The 14,347-nt window shown below is 35.8% G+C and overlaps 1 protein-coding gene across 1 annotated transcript; it reads right to left on the minus strand.

Moving 5' to 3' along the window:
* Positions 1-6,383: 6,383 nt before the first annotated feature.
* On the minus strand, positions 6,384-12,739 carry LOC109215518. Its single transcript, XM_019379596.1, has 6 exons — positions 12,384-12,739; positions 10,209-10,490; positions 9,950-10,123; positions 9,507-9,613; positions 8,264-8,598; positions 6,384-7,305 (listed from the first exon to the last, which is right to left on the minus strand). Exons 1-6 carry the CDS (start codon positions 12,507-12,509, stop codon positions 6,731-6,733), a joined length of 1,599 nt encoding a protein of 532 aa, XP_019235141.1. The 5' UTR covers positions 12,510-12,739; the 3' UTR covers positions 6,384-6,730.
* Positions 12,740-14,347: the final 1,608 nt, after the last annotated feature.

Raw genomic sequence — 14,347 nt, forward strand, 5'->3', positions numbered from 1 at the left:
AAAAACCTACAATGAACTAATTTCATGATGAACTCTGATTTAAACAACCAAAAATTTAATTCAAACTGATAACAATAACACGAAATAACCTAAATAATCTAAAGCGTGCAACTAAACACCAAAACGAAAAAGAACAAGAAGAACAAAAACAGGAAAAGAAAAATAATATAAGGATATCCTAAAATTTAGTTAATGTTACTCCTTAATTAACCAAAACAAGAAAAAACAGAGATGAATGAAAATCCTAATCAACACATTTTATTCATTTTCTTTTGTTTTCAACGAGTGTGGACCAGAACACAGATACAATAAAAATAAGAACAAGAAAACAAGGAGAAGGTAATACCAAATGAGGTACATGAAGAAAGGAACGGACCCCGGGCTCGTACAAGGCTGGCTAGATTCTTGGTCATGCTTTGAAATGGGTCCAAAAAATACATTAAGCAATCGTTCTTGCTGAGAACAATTAGTTAATGTAAATTTTAGACTCAAGTCGCGTCTTGAAGCTTCGAAGGATCAGAAGAACAAATCAACTAGGGCTCCGGTTTTCCAGATCTGAAATTGGTGGAATTTGGGTGAGATTTAGTGAAAACTAATGATGGATTTGGGAAGAGGGGGGATGAGGATTGCATGGTGTAATTTGGGGTGGTTTGGAGACCGTCCGCCGCCTTGAAATGATTTCCGGCGGGCGGCGGCTAGGGTTTAGGCCGTGTGGAATTAGGAGTGTTTGAGGGCGGCTAGGTTTAGGTTAGAGATGGGGGAAATGGGGATTGATCTCTAGGGTTAGGGGGGTCTTTCGAACAGTTTTATAGGGGATGGAGTAATCAGTTCTGAGCCGTTCGATCAAATGAATCCAACGGCTGTGATGAAAGGGTGTGAAACGGGGTCGTTTTGTAGGGTAGGGATTGGGCCGGGTATTTGAAAGGAATAGGGCTGGATTTTGGACGGATTTGGGCATAAAAATTGGCCCAATTTCNTTCGGCCCTAATTTACTAAATTAGTACTTCTTTTCCTAATTTCTTTTCTTTATTTCCCCTCTCTTTTTTTTTTTTTCTTTAATTAAAATCCTAAATCAAATTTCTAAATTAATCTAAATTGTAAAATTAAACTAATTATCTATTATAATATTTAAAAAATTAGTTGATCCTAAATTAAAGAAGAGAAAATTACTAATTTAGCATTAAAGCCTAAAAATATAAATGAATGATATTTTTTTGTGATTTTCATTTTAATAAAGCAATTAATTAAATAATTAATCCTAAAATATGAGAACAAAATCTAAATTTAATGCATGATGTTTTTGATATTTTTTGGGATATTTTCCATGATTTTAATAAAATTAAACGTGCACAAAATGCAAACAATTAATAAAAATCCTGCAAAAATCCTATAAAATCGAAAATAATTTGGAAAAAATCTATTTCTTTATTTTTTTAGGAGTATTTCTCATTTGGCAAAAATCACATGCTCACAGAAATGACTATTATTCATCAGGTCGTTTTTTATGGGCCCACAAAATTATAGGTGATTCGGACCCGGTGGCCCGAATTCTTGCAGATGGCGTGGACTATAACACACAAAATCTAGGAATCGTCCTGAATTCCTGTTTTATGGCCCTAAAATGCCAAAAACGAGGAATGGTCATGGCGAAGCGATGACAATTATTCATTAGGTCATTTTTGATTGGCTATAAAAAATTTAGGAGATTCGGAGCTGGTCGCACGAATTCATGCATATGGTGTGGACTATAGCACACGAAAAATCTGAGAATCGACTTGAATTCCTGTTTTATCGACCTAAAAAGCCAAAAATTGAGGAACGGTCATGGAGAAGCAATGACTATTGTTCATCAGATCATTTTTTGGGCTCGCAAAATAATAGGAGATTCGAAGTCGGTGGCCGGATTTCATGTAGTTAGATGGACTATAAGCACACAAAAATCTTGGAATCGTCCTGAATTCCTGTTTTATTGTCCCAGATCACCAATATAAAGGGAAACTTACACAAATATCCCAAATAAGTTTTAACTTACCAATCTCTAGCCATTAGTCATAGACTTACCAAAATTAGCCAAACACATATAAAAAATCAAATAAATAAGGTTCTTTCTCTCAAAGAATTACATGCAAAAATCACCTTCCATATTTTTAAACGTGATTAGCAACAATAGATGCAAGACGGAAAGGAAATTTCATGGATGAGGTAGCAAATAAGGTGATGAAATATAAAAAGAAAAAAACATATAATATTCCAAAAATCTAAGCAAAACAAGAACGTTTTCAATGGTTATAGTTGAAATTTATTGAAAACATACAGATTAGTCAATATACAAATTTGAGGTAGATTGGAGGTGATTTCGACTGGTTTTATACCAAAATTCGTAATTAAATCGAGTTCAAAAAATATTTTTGCGACACGTGTATCAAACATGTATCACGCATGTATCTCACACGCAAGTATACGATATACATGTGATACACAATTGATACAAATATGATACATATGTGATACACAAATGATACATAGTATGCTACACATATCATTTTTTTTCATGTTCAGTTACTTCGAATTTTTAATTCAAACCACCTCAAAACTTCACCAAATCATCCCAAAACTGAGATTCAAGCTTCTTAAGATGTATCCAATCTATTCTAATAACACCCACTCAAAAGAAAGTAAAAATTTATCATTTTTTGCTACAAACAGCTAATTGGCTAATATTAGTAATATTTGGCTAGTATTAGTAATATTTTATGAATTAGCCAATTTTTGTAATGATCTACTTATAAATGGACATAGCTGGTAGTTTTCCAAATTCATATTAGGTCATTTTTTATGGGCCTGCAAAATTTTATGACATTCCGAGTTGGTCGCCTGAATTCATGCAGATAACGTGGACAATAGAACACGAAAATATGAGCATCGTCCTTAATTCCCGTTTACTGCGCTAAAAAAAAAGAACAATCATGGCAAAGCGATGACTATTGTTCGTTAGGTCGTTTTTTATGGGCCTGTAAAATTTTCAGAAATTCGGGGTTGGTCGCCCGAATTCTCGCAGATGACATAGACTATGGCACACGCAAATCATAGAATCATCTTGAATTCATGTTTATGGCCCTAAAACGCCAAACACGAGGAACGATCTTGCGAAGCTATGTTCATCAGGTCATTTTTATGGGCCCGCAAAATTTTAGGAGATTTGGATCCAGTCACCCGAATTCATGCAGATATCGTGGACTATAGCACACGAAAATCTAGAAACTGTCCTGAATTCCTGATTTATGACCCTAAAATGCCAAAAAAAAAGGTACGGTCGTGGCGAAGTGATAACTATCTTTCATTAGGTCATTTTGTATGGGCCCAAAATTTTAGGAGATTCAGAGCTAGTCATAGTAATTCATGCATGTGGCGTGGACTATAACATACGAAAATCTGAGAATCGTCCAGAATTCCTATTTTAAGGCCCTAAAATGCCAAAAAATGAGGACGGTCATGGTGAAGCGATAACTATTGTTCATTAGGTCATTTTTATGGGACAGTAAAATTTTAGGAGATTCGGATTCGGTCGTCCGAATTAATGCCGATGGCGTGGACTATAGCACCCAAAAATGAGGAATCATCCTGAATTCCTATTTTATGGACCTAAAACTTCAAAGACGAGGAACGGTCATGGCGAAAAGATGATTATTTTTCATTAGGTAATTTTTTATGGGCCCTCAAAATATTAGGAGATTCGAAGCCGGTCGCCCGTATTCATACGAATGGCATGGACTATAGCACATGAAAATCTCTGTATCGTCCTAAATTCTTGTTTTATGGTACTAAAATACCAAAAAAATAAGGAACGATCATGGTGAAGCGATTTGTTGTTCATTAGGTCCTTTTTTATGGTTCCGCAAAATTTTAGGAGATTCGGAGTCGGTCGCCCGAATTCATGCGGATGGCATAGATTATAGCACGCGTAAATCGAGAAATCATCCAAAATTTCTATTTTATGGCTCCAAAGTGCCAAAAAACGAGGAACGATCATAGTGAAGCGATGCCTTATTCATTAGGTCAGTTTTTATGGGGCCGCAAAATTTAGGAGATTCGAGGCTGGTCTATCGAATTTAGGCAGATGGTAGGGACTATAGCCCACGAAAATTTGAGCCTAGGTAGTTTTTTATTCACTAGGTAGTTTTTATAGGCCCTCAATATTTTAGGATATTTGGAGTCGGTCGCCCGAATTAATGCAGATGGCGTGGATTATAGCACACGAAAATCAGGGAATCGTCTTGAATACCTATTTTATGGCCGTAAAATACCCAAAAATGAGGAATGGTCATGGCGAAGCGATGATTATATTCATTATGTCATTTTTTATCACCGTGCAATATTTTAGCAGATTCGGAGTCGGTCACCCGAATTCATGATGACGCCTATTGCACACGAAATTCTGTGAATCGTCTTGAATTCGGGTTTTATTGCCTTAAAATGCGAAAAAAATGAGTAATGGTCATTGCGAATCGATAACTATTGTTCATTAGGTCATTTTTTATGGGCCCGTAAAATATTAGGAGATTCGGGGTCGGTCGCCCGCATTCATGCAGATTGCGTGGACTATGCACACGAAAATCTAGAAATCGTCTTGAATTCCTGTTTTAAGGCCCTAAAACACTAAAAAATGAGGAATGATCATGGTGAAGCGATGACTATTGTTCATTAGTTTAATTCTTATGGGTTCGAAAATTATAGGAGATTCGGAACCCGTCGCCCGAATTCATGCATATGGCGTTGACTATAGCATATGAAACTTTGGGAATCGTCTTGAATTCCTGTTTTATGGCCCTAAAATGCCAAAAAGACGAGGAATAGTCATGGCAAAGCGATTACTATTGTTCATTAGGTTATTTTTTATAGGCCCACAAAATTTAGGAGATACGGGGCCGGTCGCTCGAAATCAAGAAGATGGCGTGGGCTATATTGCACACGAAAATCTAGGAATTGTCCTGAAGTCATATTTTATGGCCCTTAAATGCCAAAAAACGAGAAATAGTCATGGCGAAACGATGACTATTATTCATTAGGTCGTTTTTGTATGACCACCAAATTTTAGGAGATTCAGAGTCGGTAACCCGAATTCATGCAGATGGCGTAGACTATAGCAAACGTAAATCTGGGAATCGTCCTAAATTCCTATTTTATGGCCCTAAAACGTCAAAAAATGAGGAACAATCATGGCGAAGCAATAACTATTGTTTATTAGGTAATTGTTTATGGGCCCGCAAAATTTACAAGATTCAGAGTCGGTCGCCCAAATTCATGCAGTTGGCGTGGACTATATTACATGAAAATTTGGGAATCGTCATGAATTCATTTTTTTGGCTCTAAAATGTCAAAAAAAAAAAACAAGAAACATTCATGGCAAACGTTGACTATTGTTCATTAGGTCTTTTTTATGTGCCCAAAAAATTTTAGAAAATCCGAGACCGATCCCCGAATTTGTGCAGATGGTGTGAACTATAGCACACGAAAATTTGAATTCCTGTTTTATGACCCTAAAATGCCAAAAAATGATGAACGATCATGGCGAAGCGATGACTATTGTTCATTAAGTCGTTTTTAATGGGCCCGTAAAATTTTAAGAGATTTGGAGCTGATCGATTGAATTCGTGCAGATGGCGTGGGCGAAAATCTGAGAATCGTCTTGAATTCCTATTTTATGATCCTAAAACGCCAAATAACAAGGAACAATCATGCTGAACTGATGACTATTGTTTATCAGATCGTTTTTTATGGGCCCGCAAAATTTTAGGAGAGCATCCTGAATTCCTTTTATGGCTCTAAATCGCCAAAAACGAGGAACGGTGACTATTATTCATTAGATTGTTGCTGATGGGCCCACAAAATTTTAGGCGATTCGGAACGCGTCGCTCAAATTCATGAAGATGGCGTGAACATTAGCACACGAAAAATTGGAAAGCGTCATCAATTCCTGTTTTATGGACCTAAAATGCCAAAAAATAAGGAACGATCCTAGCAAATCAATAAGTGTTCATTAGATCGTTTCTAATGGGCTAATAAAATTTTAGGCGATTTAGAGCTAATCGCCCGATTTGATGAAGATGGTGTGGACATTAGCACACGAAAATTTTAAATCATCTTGAATTCTTGTTTTATTGCCCAAAAATGCCAAAAAAGCAATTAGACATGAATAATCGATGACACTATCGTTCATTAGGTCAAAATTATCATTTCAATGGAAACTTATCCCTGAACTAAAATGTAACAACAACATCAACCCCGGTAAAATTCCACATGTGAGATCTCGAAAGAGTAGTGTATACACAGACCTTACTCCTACTCTAAAACGGCAGAGATGTTTCCGATAGACCCTTAAAGAAGAAAAGAAACAATAGAAATAAGCGACATAACAACAAACCCTGAACTAAAAAGTACGACAAAAATTTATACTAATTGACCTAACCCATGTACAACAATATAATCAATGTATGCTCTTCAGCAAAGGTGAAAACTTTAAATCTTACAGCTATATAACACAACTCTGAAGAGGAAATTTCACTAGAATTCTACATCAAAAGAATTTCCAAATCCCAGTCTTTCTCCATGTAGAACGTCCTCTGAACCCCAAAGGGGTGCTTCCATCAGGACCAGAACAAACAGGCAACACAATGATTTCTTTGAACTACTATAACCTCACATTTAAATACATCTTTCAAGAAAAGAATCACTATCTAGTTTGGTTTTCTTCATCTTCAGCAATGTCAAATAGGAATTTTGGAAGGGATGCAATACGAGGAAGATGAAGGAGCAAGTCGCCAAAGGAGTCTCTCCTTGGAATACTTGGTGTCAGCTTACCACCAACAAAATCCTTGGCGTCCTCTTCGTCATTTCCCTTGCTCTCACATGCAGAAGAGCTACAAGCATCGTTAGATTGAATAGGCCTTTCCAGATGATTTTCTCCATTAAAATGGGACTCGTGAGATGCACTAGGATCCTGCAAGAGGCAGCATAGAGAATTGACCTTCTTCAGGAGGGATTTCTCGTCCGATGTTGTACATTGAGTGTCACTCAGCCACACATGTGCTATGTCCTCCAGCATGCCCTTGCATTCTAACGCCTGATCAGAAGGCAAGTTTCCGGAACTAATCTGCTCTGATATGCAGTTTTCGATGTGACTGACAAGGTCAGTCATAGACATTGACGGACGAAGTCCTGGCACCTTCAACTGCTCAAAGTTTCTCATCCCGTGAGGATCACAGCCTATGCTGTTTGCATTCCCTTCAATAGCAGGTGTATCCATCACTGTACATAAGAAGAATAATCGGCATAACAGCTTTTAACATACAGAAGTCGGTTACTATTGCATGTTATATATAAATACTAACCCAGTGTCAAAAAATCTAGTATCCGAACTTCAACAGCTTCAACAAAATCGAAAATGCATAAAAATGGGACACTAACTATCTTGCTTCATTTCATTATCTACACCAGTCTAGCGAGGCATATGCAACTTTGGATAATCCAGATCAAAACTGTAGGGAAGCACCAACTTCACAACACATTAGAGAAGGACCATGAATTGTTAGCCTTTTTATCTAGGTACCTCTGCTTAGTCAAACTTATGCAATTTTTGATCAATCTTGACCCAGAAACTACAAATTGTAGGCATGAAAAAGAGATTCTCAACATAATTGTACAATTCATGAACTTGAAGATCACAGCGGCTATAGACCTCAAAAAGAAGTGGTCCATCAGAAAGATAATATCCTTGTATAAGGACAAAACGATCATCTGCCCCATCACTCATCTCAGGAGCAGAAAATTGACAAGGATATCAACAGGGAAAAAGAAGATGACACAAGTACTCCATTAAGAAAAACCAAACAGTAAGACAAGTCTAAAAAGTGAGGCTGAAGATGAAAATGTAGACATGGCATCAGATCAGAACTCCTTGCCCCAAGAAATAAAAAATAAATAAATAAAGACAAGATGGAATCAGACACCACAGGGGTGGAGGAAAGGAGTTACCAAAGTCCAATAGCACAACTAATTATTGCATGTATGCATGTAAACTAGTAAGTATAAAACATGTACACCAGAATGATTTTGCCAAAAGCAACACATTTTCACTAATGAAAATGAATCTGAAGCTACTAGATACATTTTCCATGGTTGTCTCATAATATTGAGGTCATAGCTTACGAACAAACAGTTGATGTTTACACCCGGAATATAAGAACAGGAGGGAAGAACTATTTACCTGAGCTTGGAGAAGGGCTATCCTTAGACAAACGTTCACGGGCTGCACCAAGGAGATCAGGTTGTTCAAAAGTCAAGGAAGATGACTGTACTGCAGCAGGTGATGCTGCATCTTGGAAGCTTGATAGTGGGGATCCCATATCAGACCCAACTGGATCGAAGACATGGGCGTTAAACTCGTCAGGATTTTCAAGCATAGTAGCTTTTGTATCAAAATATGGAGATTCCAACGCCTTTTCAGGCTGTTCACTCAGAAAGTTAAGCCGGACGTCACACTGGATCAATTTTTCATAATGCTTATTCAAGACACCAGGTGGACACTGTAGAAAATGTTGCCTATACAGATCACCAATAGCATTAGAAGTTAAACTACTCAACTATGGTATAAATAAGGTGATTCAGTTCCTTCTCAAAAAAAATAAGGTGATTCAGTTTTTCAATGCTTGGTGCATCTTTAAGGTGGGGGGATCTCAATCCCATTGCTTAGCTGGCTTTTCGACGTATTGGCCTAACAGGAGAATTTTAAATCCCATTCTGGAAGGACTAGCAGGTATCACGATAACCCTAGTGACAACATTATTCTGCAGATTATACAGAAACTACCATATTAGCCCTTCTCGCAGGCACACGCACTATGATACCACCCCAGCACTCCACTCCCACCTACCACTCCTACTTCCTAGCCCAACCCTCCCACCTAATATTATTAGTTTTCATTATTATCAATACAGCAACAAGGTTATAATTGTCAAAGAAAGAATATTGTTCTGAATAACAATCTTTGATCTAATTTTTGAAGAAGAGCAATCTTGGATCTAATTACGGGAAACAAACACATAAAAGAGTCCAATTTATCAAATCCCATGCATAATCCCCTCATCACCATATACCATCCCCACGATATTAACCCATTTAGGCATTCCAATCTCACCTAACAGACAGTCTCCTTGCTGAAGCTGATAACCTAGAAGGTTCTTATTTTTATTGGAAAAATAATCCAGAAGGTCCGATCACAAAACTCACATAAAGGAGGGCTAAGGAGTATTTACAGCCGCGTGGAAATAGTCTAACATGATTAAAGTAATCTAGAAGGCGGGTATAATAAACATGATCCAGCATGTGAATAAAACAACCTCTAGGGACTAAAAAACATATGTTACGGGGGTGATAAGACAAAACATCATAGCGAACTAAGTATAAATTCTCAAGCAGTCATTTCCTAACAGGAAGTAAAAATTATTTACCTATGCAAGCTGGCCTGTCCATCAGTAAAATCTGAAGTTGCTTGCCATAGCGTATGCTTTCTGGGTTGTGGATTTGTCTCCCTGAAGAAGAGAGGCTGTCGAGCCAGCTGAATCACAGAAAACCATAAGCTAAAAACTGAAGAAAATACTAGAACTCCTGACGTACTAAATAAAGGGTTAGAGTGCCAGTATAATTATTCTTTCAAGCATTAGAAATGTTCCGTTCACAGGATGAAGTATTTTTTGCCTAGAAAGTTCTTTTGTAGGAAAAATAAGTATGCAATATGGTAGAGTGACCCTTTACTTTGGTGCTGCATTATAAAGTTCTTTTGTAGGAAAAATAAGTATGCAATATGGTAGAGTGACCCTTTACTTTGGTGCTGCTAATAAATAATGCTTATAATTAGGCTCTGAAGCAATTAGTATGGAGACTAAATGCTTACCACAAGAGTCAAACTGCCCGGACCATTCTCTGGACATTTCGCCTTCAATCCCATGATATCCGACCACTGAATCTCAATTTTACTTTTCAGCCCACCTTCAAGAATTTCCCAAACAAGTTTATGCTTAGCAAAGTAACACTTCGCCACCAAATCACCTTCATATCTAGATGCATACTAAAACAAAATAGAAAAAGTTAGCCAAAAGCAAATTATTCACAGATAATCATATTATGGCAGACAAAAGGTTCATGGTAATTACTTCCCAAGACCCTATCCTTAGAAGTGAACCAGAAAAATTTGATGCCTTCAGCTTGTCAGTTGCTCCTGAAGTGGCCGCACCCCGTGTTTCCTTTTTGCTTACAGCAGTAGAGTTTTCAGCTGGTGTAGGCACGGCAGATGAAGCATTGTTTTGTGACAGCCTCATCTGGATTAAATCTAAGAGAGATGGACTCTTTCTCAACCTCAGACCTAAAGGACTTGGCTCATCAAGCGGATTATATTCTGGAGGAGGAACTGGAAATTCATTATTTCCAGCATTCCACTGTAAAGAAAGCAGGAGGGAAGTTAAATAGCTGAGAAGTTGGGTCCCTTAGTCACAGGTCAAATGCAAATAACAAACAAGCTCAGAATAATATCAGGGACAAATTTAAAATATCTGAAAACTTGGGAAGTGACTTTGCAAGAAGAAAAAGACTCTTCTTTAGCCCTGTACAGCTAAAATTTGCTGCCTGTACCATAAAATGAGCTAAGGCCTTATTCTTGATTCAAATGCTCGTCATCATGATAGAGTGGAGTATGCTTACCAATCTGCACTTTCACCATCCTAAAAGTAAGGAATTATGTATCTTAACAATACACTAATCATCTGTCTAGTGTTACCAGTTCCAGTATTCCAGAAATGTTGGTACCCCTTTGGCGTCTTTTCTTCTTTCATTAACAATTGCTTGATGCAATGGATAACACTCAAACCTCTACCCACTTTTCCCATGCCAAAAAGACTGATCAGCCGTATTTGACAGTAAAGTTTTAAATTCCTCATCTGAAATATAAAGATCAGTTATTATTTTTCTTAATCAGAGACTCCATAGTTTTACCTCTTCCAGTCATTAGAACCCAACACCCTTCTTCGATGATGGATATTTTCCTGTACGCAAGTTGGCTGTCTTTTCACTTGAACTAATCTCTTAATCTCCGTTTGATCATATTTTCTATGGCAGCGCATTTGCACCCACTTCAAATAACCTATGATTCAGGCTAGTTGATACTCTGGCCGACGGCACACTGAAGAAAGCTTAAGAAACTAATAAATTCATCAACATAAAGCTCCCTAGTTGACTCGTCTTTTAATATCACTTACCATGTCAAACTCACCTCACCAGTTAGACTAGCTCAAGCGACAAAGACAAATAGTTAAAGTCCCAAGGAACAATAGTCCTAGATTTGATTTTCTCAATTAGTAGGATCCATATTATCTCTTATTCCTCCGCACCAAGAAAAGGACAGTAATAATAACTAAATAATTACCCAGTTCGTTTACTTTTTCTTATTTGTCTGTCTGGTGGGAGTCAATGCATCTACCTAAGCAATATACAGCCGCCCAAAAATTGCAAAATTACCCTGTTCATTATTTCGTACAAGAATCCATTGCTATAAGGATGTAAAAAGGTCATTCTAACATAAACGCGCTATATCCTACTCAAAACCAATGGATTCTGCATTCACTATATAGTTAAAGTTCAACCAAATTACCACTAACTCCTCAGCAATCTAAACAGATTAACCCGAAACATCCAATATATTTTCTCAGCTCCTTTACTTTACACAAAGCAATTCCTCTTCTAAAATCACTTTCTTCCACCAGAAAAGGAAAAGGCACTTTCAGTTCAAAAAGCCATAATGCACAACACCAAACACAAATAAACATCAGAAAAATACTTCCTTTGTCCCATCTTATGTGGCACCCTTTCCTTCCAAATCTGTCCCAAAAAGAATGACAAGTTACTATATTTAGAAAAAATTTAATTTTAAACTTCTCATTTCTCCCAATGAGACATTATAGCCACACAATCTATATCTTGTTTTGGGACCACAAGTTTGAAAAGCCTTCCTTTCTTTCTTAAACTCAGTGCCCAATCAAACACGGGATTGAGTAATCCTATTTTGTAACTAAAAATAGGTTCCCTCCAGATAAACCAGGAAACGTACTTTTTTAAAAGGAAAAAAATAAACAATTTAACTTTAACCTTGCCATTTTATCCTTAAATGAAATATTTCATTAAGTTCCAAAAGTCTATTTTTCTTAGTCAAGCACTATCACATAAAATCGAACCGAGGAGTAACTACAAATACTACTGATAACTACAAATACTGTTGATAATAACAAATACTTCTGATCCAAATAAATCAACGAAACATTTAAAGAGAAAAGGAAAACCTGATTAACTTGCAAAGAAGACTTGGGGCGTTTAGTGAGGGGGCCATATTCGTCTTCAAGAGAATCCTCTAGTTCCATTTTCACCGTTAAGTTTGCCATTCCTAACGACTTCATCAACTGTACCATTAAAATCCCAAAACCAAAAATAAAATAAAATTGTAGAATCGATTAAATCAAAATTGAGACTCAGAGGATAGTATTAAATTTGGGCAAAAAAATTGAAATTTAACGCCTAGGTTTTTTGGATTTGAATTTGAATTGGAAGTGAAGAATCCAAAAACCCTAGGAATATAGAGAGAAAATTTGGGATTCTCCTTTTCTTATTGCAGGGATTGAAAATGGGGAATGGTTTTTTATTTTAATTTTATTTATATATATAAAGTGGTGGAGAAAGCGAAAATAAGCAAGAAAGCTAAGTCCAATAATTGGCAGACACTTGATTTGACTATTCTACCCCCGAGTTGGATCCGCCATATATTCGGGTCAGGAACTAGGTCATATTTTCTGATTTTTTTTTTAATTTTTTTTTGGTAACTTATTTTCTGATTTTCATACTATGAATTTTCGTAATTATTGCACTTCATGTAAAAGTATTTTAGGCAATTCTACTATGCATTTTATCCATGATTGATAGTAATTTTCTTTTGGTTTTGTAATTGAGTATTGTAACATAACATACATTTTTATACTTTTAGCTTGTTTGACCAAATTTCTAAACTCAGTTTATTTTGAAAAGTATTTTTCAAAAAAATACTTTTAATAAGAAGCAATTTGTGTTTATCTAATTAATTTAAAAAATACTTTTGAGCAGTAATTAGTTTTTGGATAAGCTTTTAAAAATACTTTTAAGTATACTTTTCTCGAAAGTATTTTTCAAAAAAGTTCTTTTGGGAAGAAATTACTTTTTCTGCTTCTCAAAAACAACTTCTGCTTCTACTCAAAAGTATTTTTTTCTGCTAAAAGCTTGGCCAACACCTAAACTTTAGAAGAAGAAAAAAACATTTTTGGCACAAAAATATTTTTGGCCAAACAGAAGCTTTGCCAAACAGGTTATTTGTTACTTAAATATGACTAATTAATTTGTTTACTTACATAAATTATCGTGGATAGCCCTAGACATTCTAAATTTGTTCTTAAATATTTATAAACTTTTTATTTATTGCTATTTTTATATTTTTTTCTCAATATCATTAGTGAAATATTAATAAAGTGAGATATTTTAGGAGCTATGAAAATTAATAGAAGAATATACTTATGAATAAACCCATTAAAGACCTATTTTTAAAGGGTGTGTAAGATATTATAGACAAATAATTTGAACCGTATTAAATGAAAGAATTTGTTTTAGAAATTTAAAAACAATGTGAAGGATATAAATTAAAACCTGTTTTGTAAATTATTAATGGGCAATCTTGTAATTTGGTGGAGAATTAAATATGCACGTGACAGGTAGGCTTAGAAGTTGGATATAGGAAGTGGGGTCCAGATTCTTTACATCAGACGGGTAATGGTTGGTGGGAGGTGACACGTGTCATCTGATGGTGGAGTTACTTCTCTTACTTGGTTTCTCTTTTTCTTTCTACGTATTTCATTAAAGGAAAAAACTTAAAAAAGGATCAAAATTTGTGTATTTGACTAAATTGGCACTCTATAGTAATCTTTCCTTTATTTTTAGGAAAAAATTGACTCTTGACGATCGTTCAACATAAAATATAATGAAGAGTAATTTTAAATAATAATAAAAATAAATGGATTGAACTTTTTTCTCGAAATATATTGACACGTGCAATTCATCTATTTTATTTGTGAGTTTCGTTAAGAATACGGTCAAATATAAGATTGTCTGCTTAACGATATGAATAGAGGCGGAACCAGAATTTGGAGTTTTGGGTTTGGAATTTTAGTTCGTTTAAGTTACTATTCTAAATTAATTGTTTCTCAAATTGAATAGATTTTTAAAACAA

Source organism: Nicotiana attenuata, unplaced genomic scaffold (genome assembly GCF_001879085.1).
Source record: "Nicotiana attenuata strain UT unplaced genomic scaffold, NIATTr2, whole genome shotgun sequence".
Lineage (NCBI taxonomy): Eukaryota > Viridiplantae > Streptophyta > Magnoliopsida > Solanales > Solanaceae > Nicotiana > Nicotiana attenuata.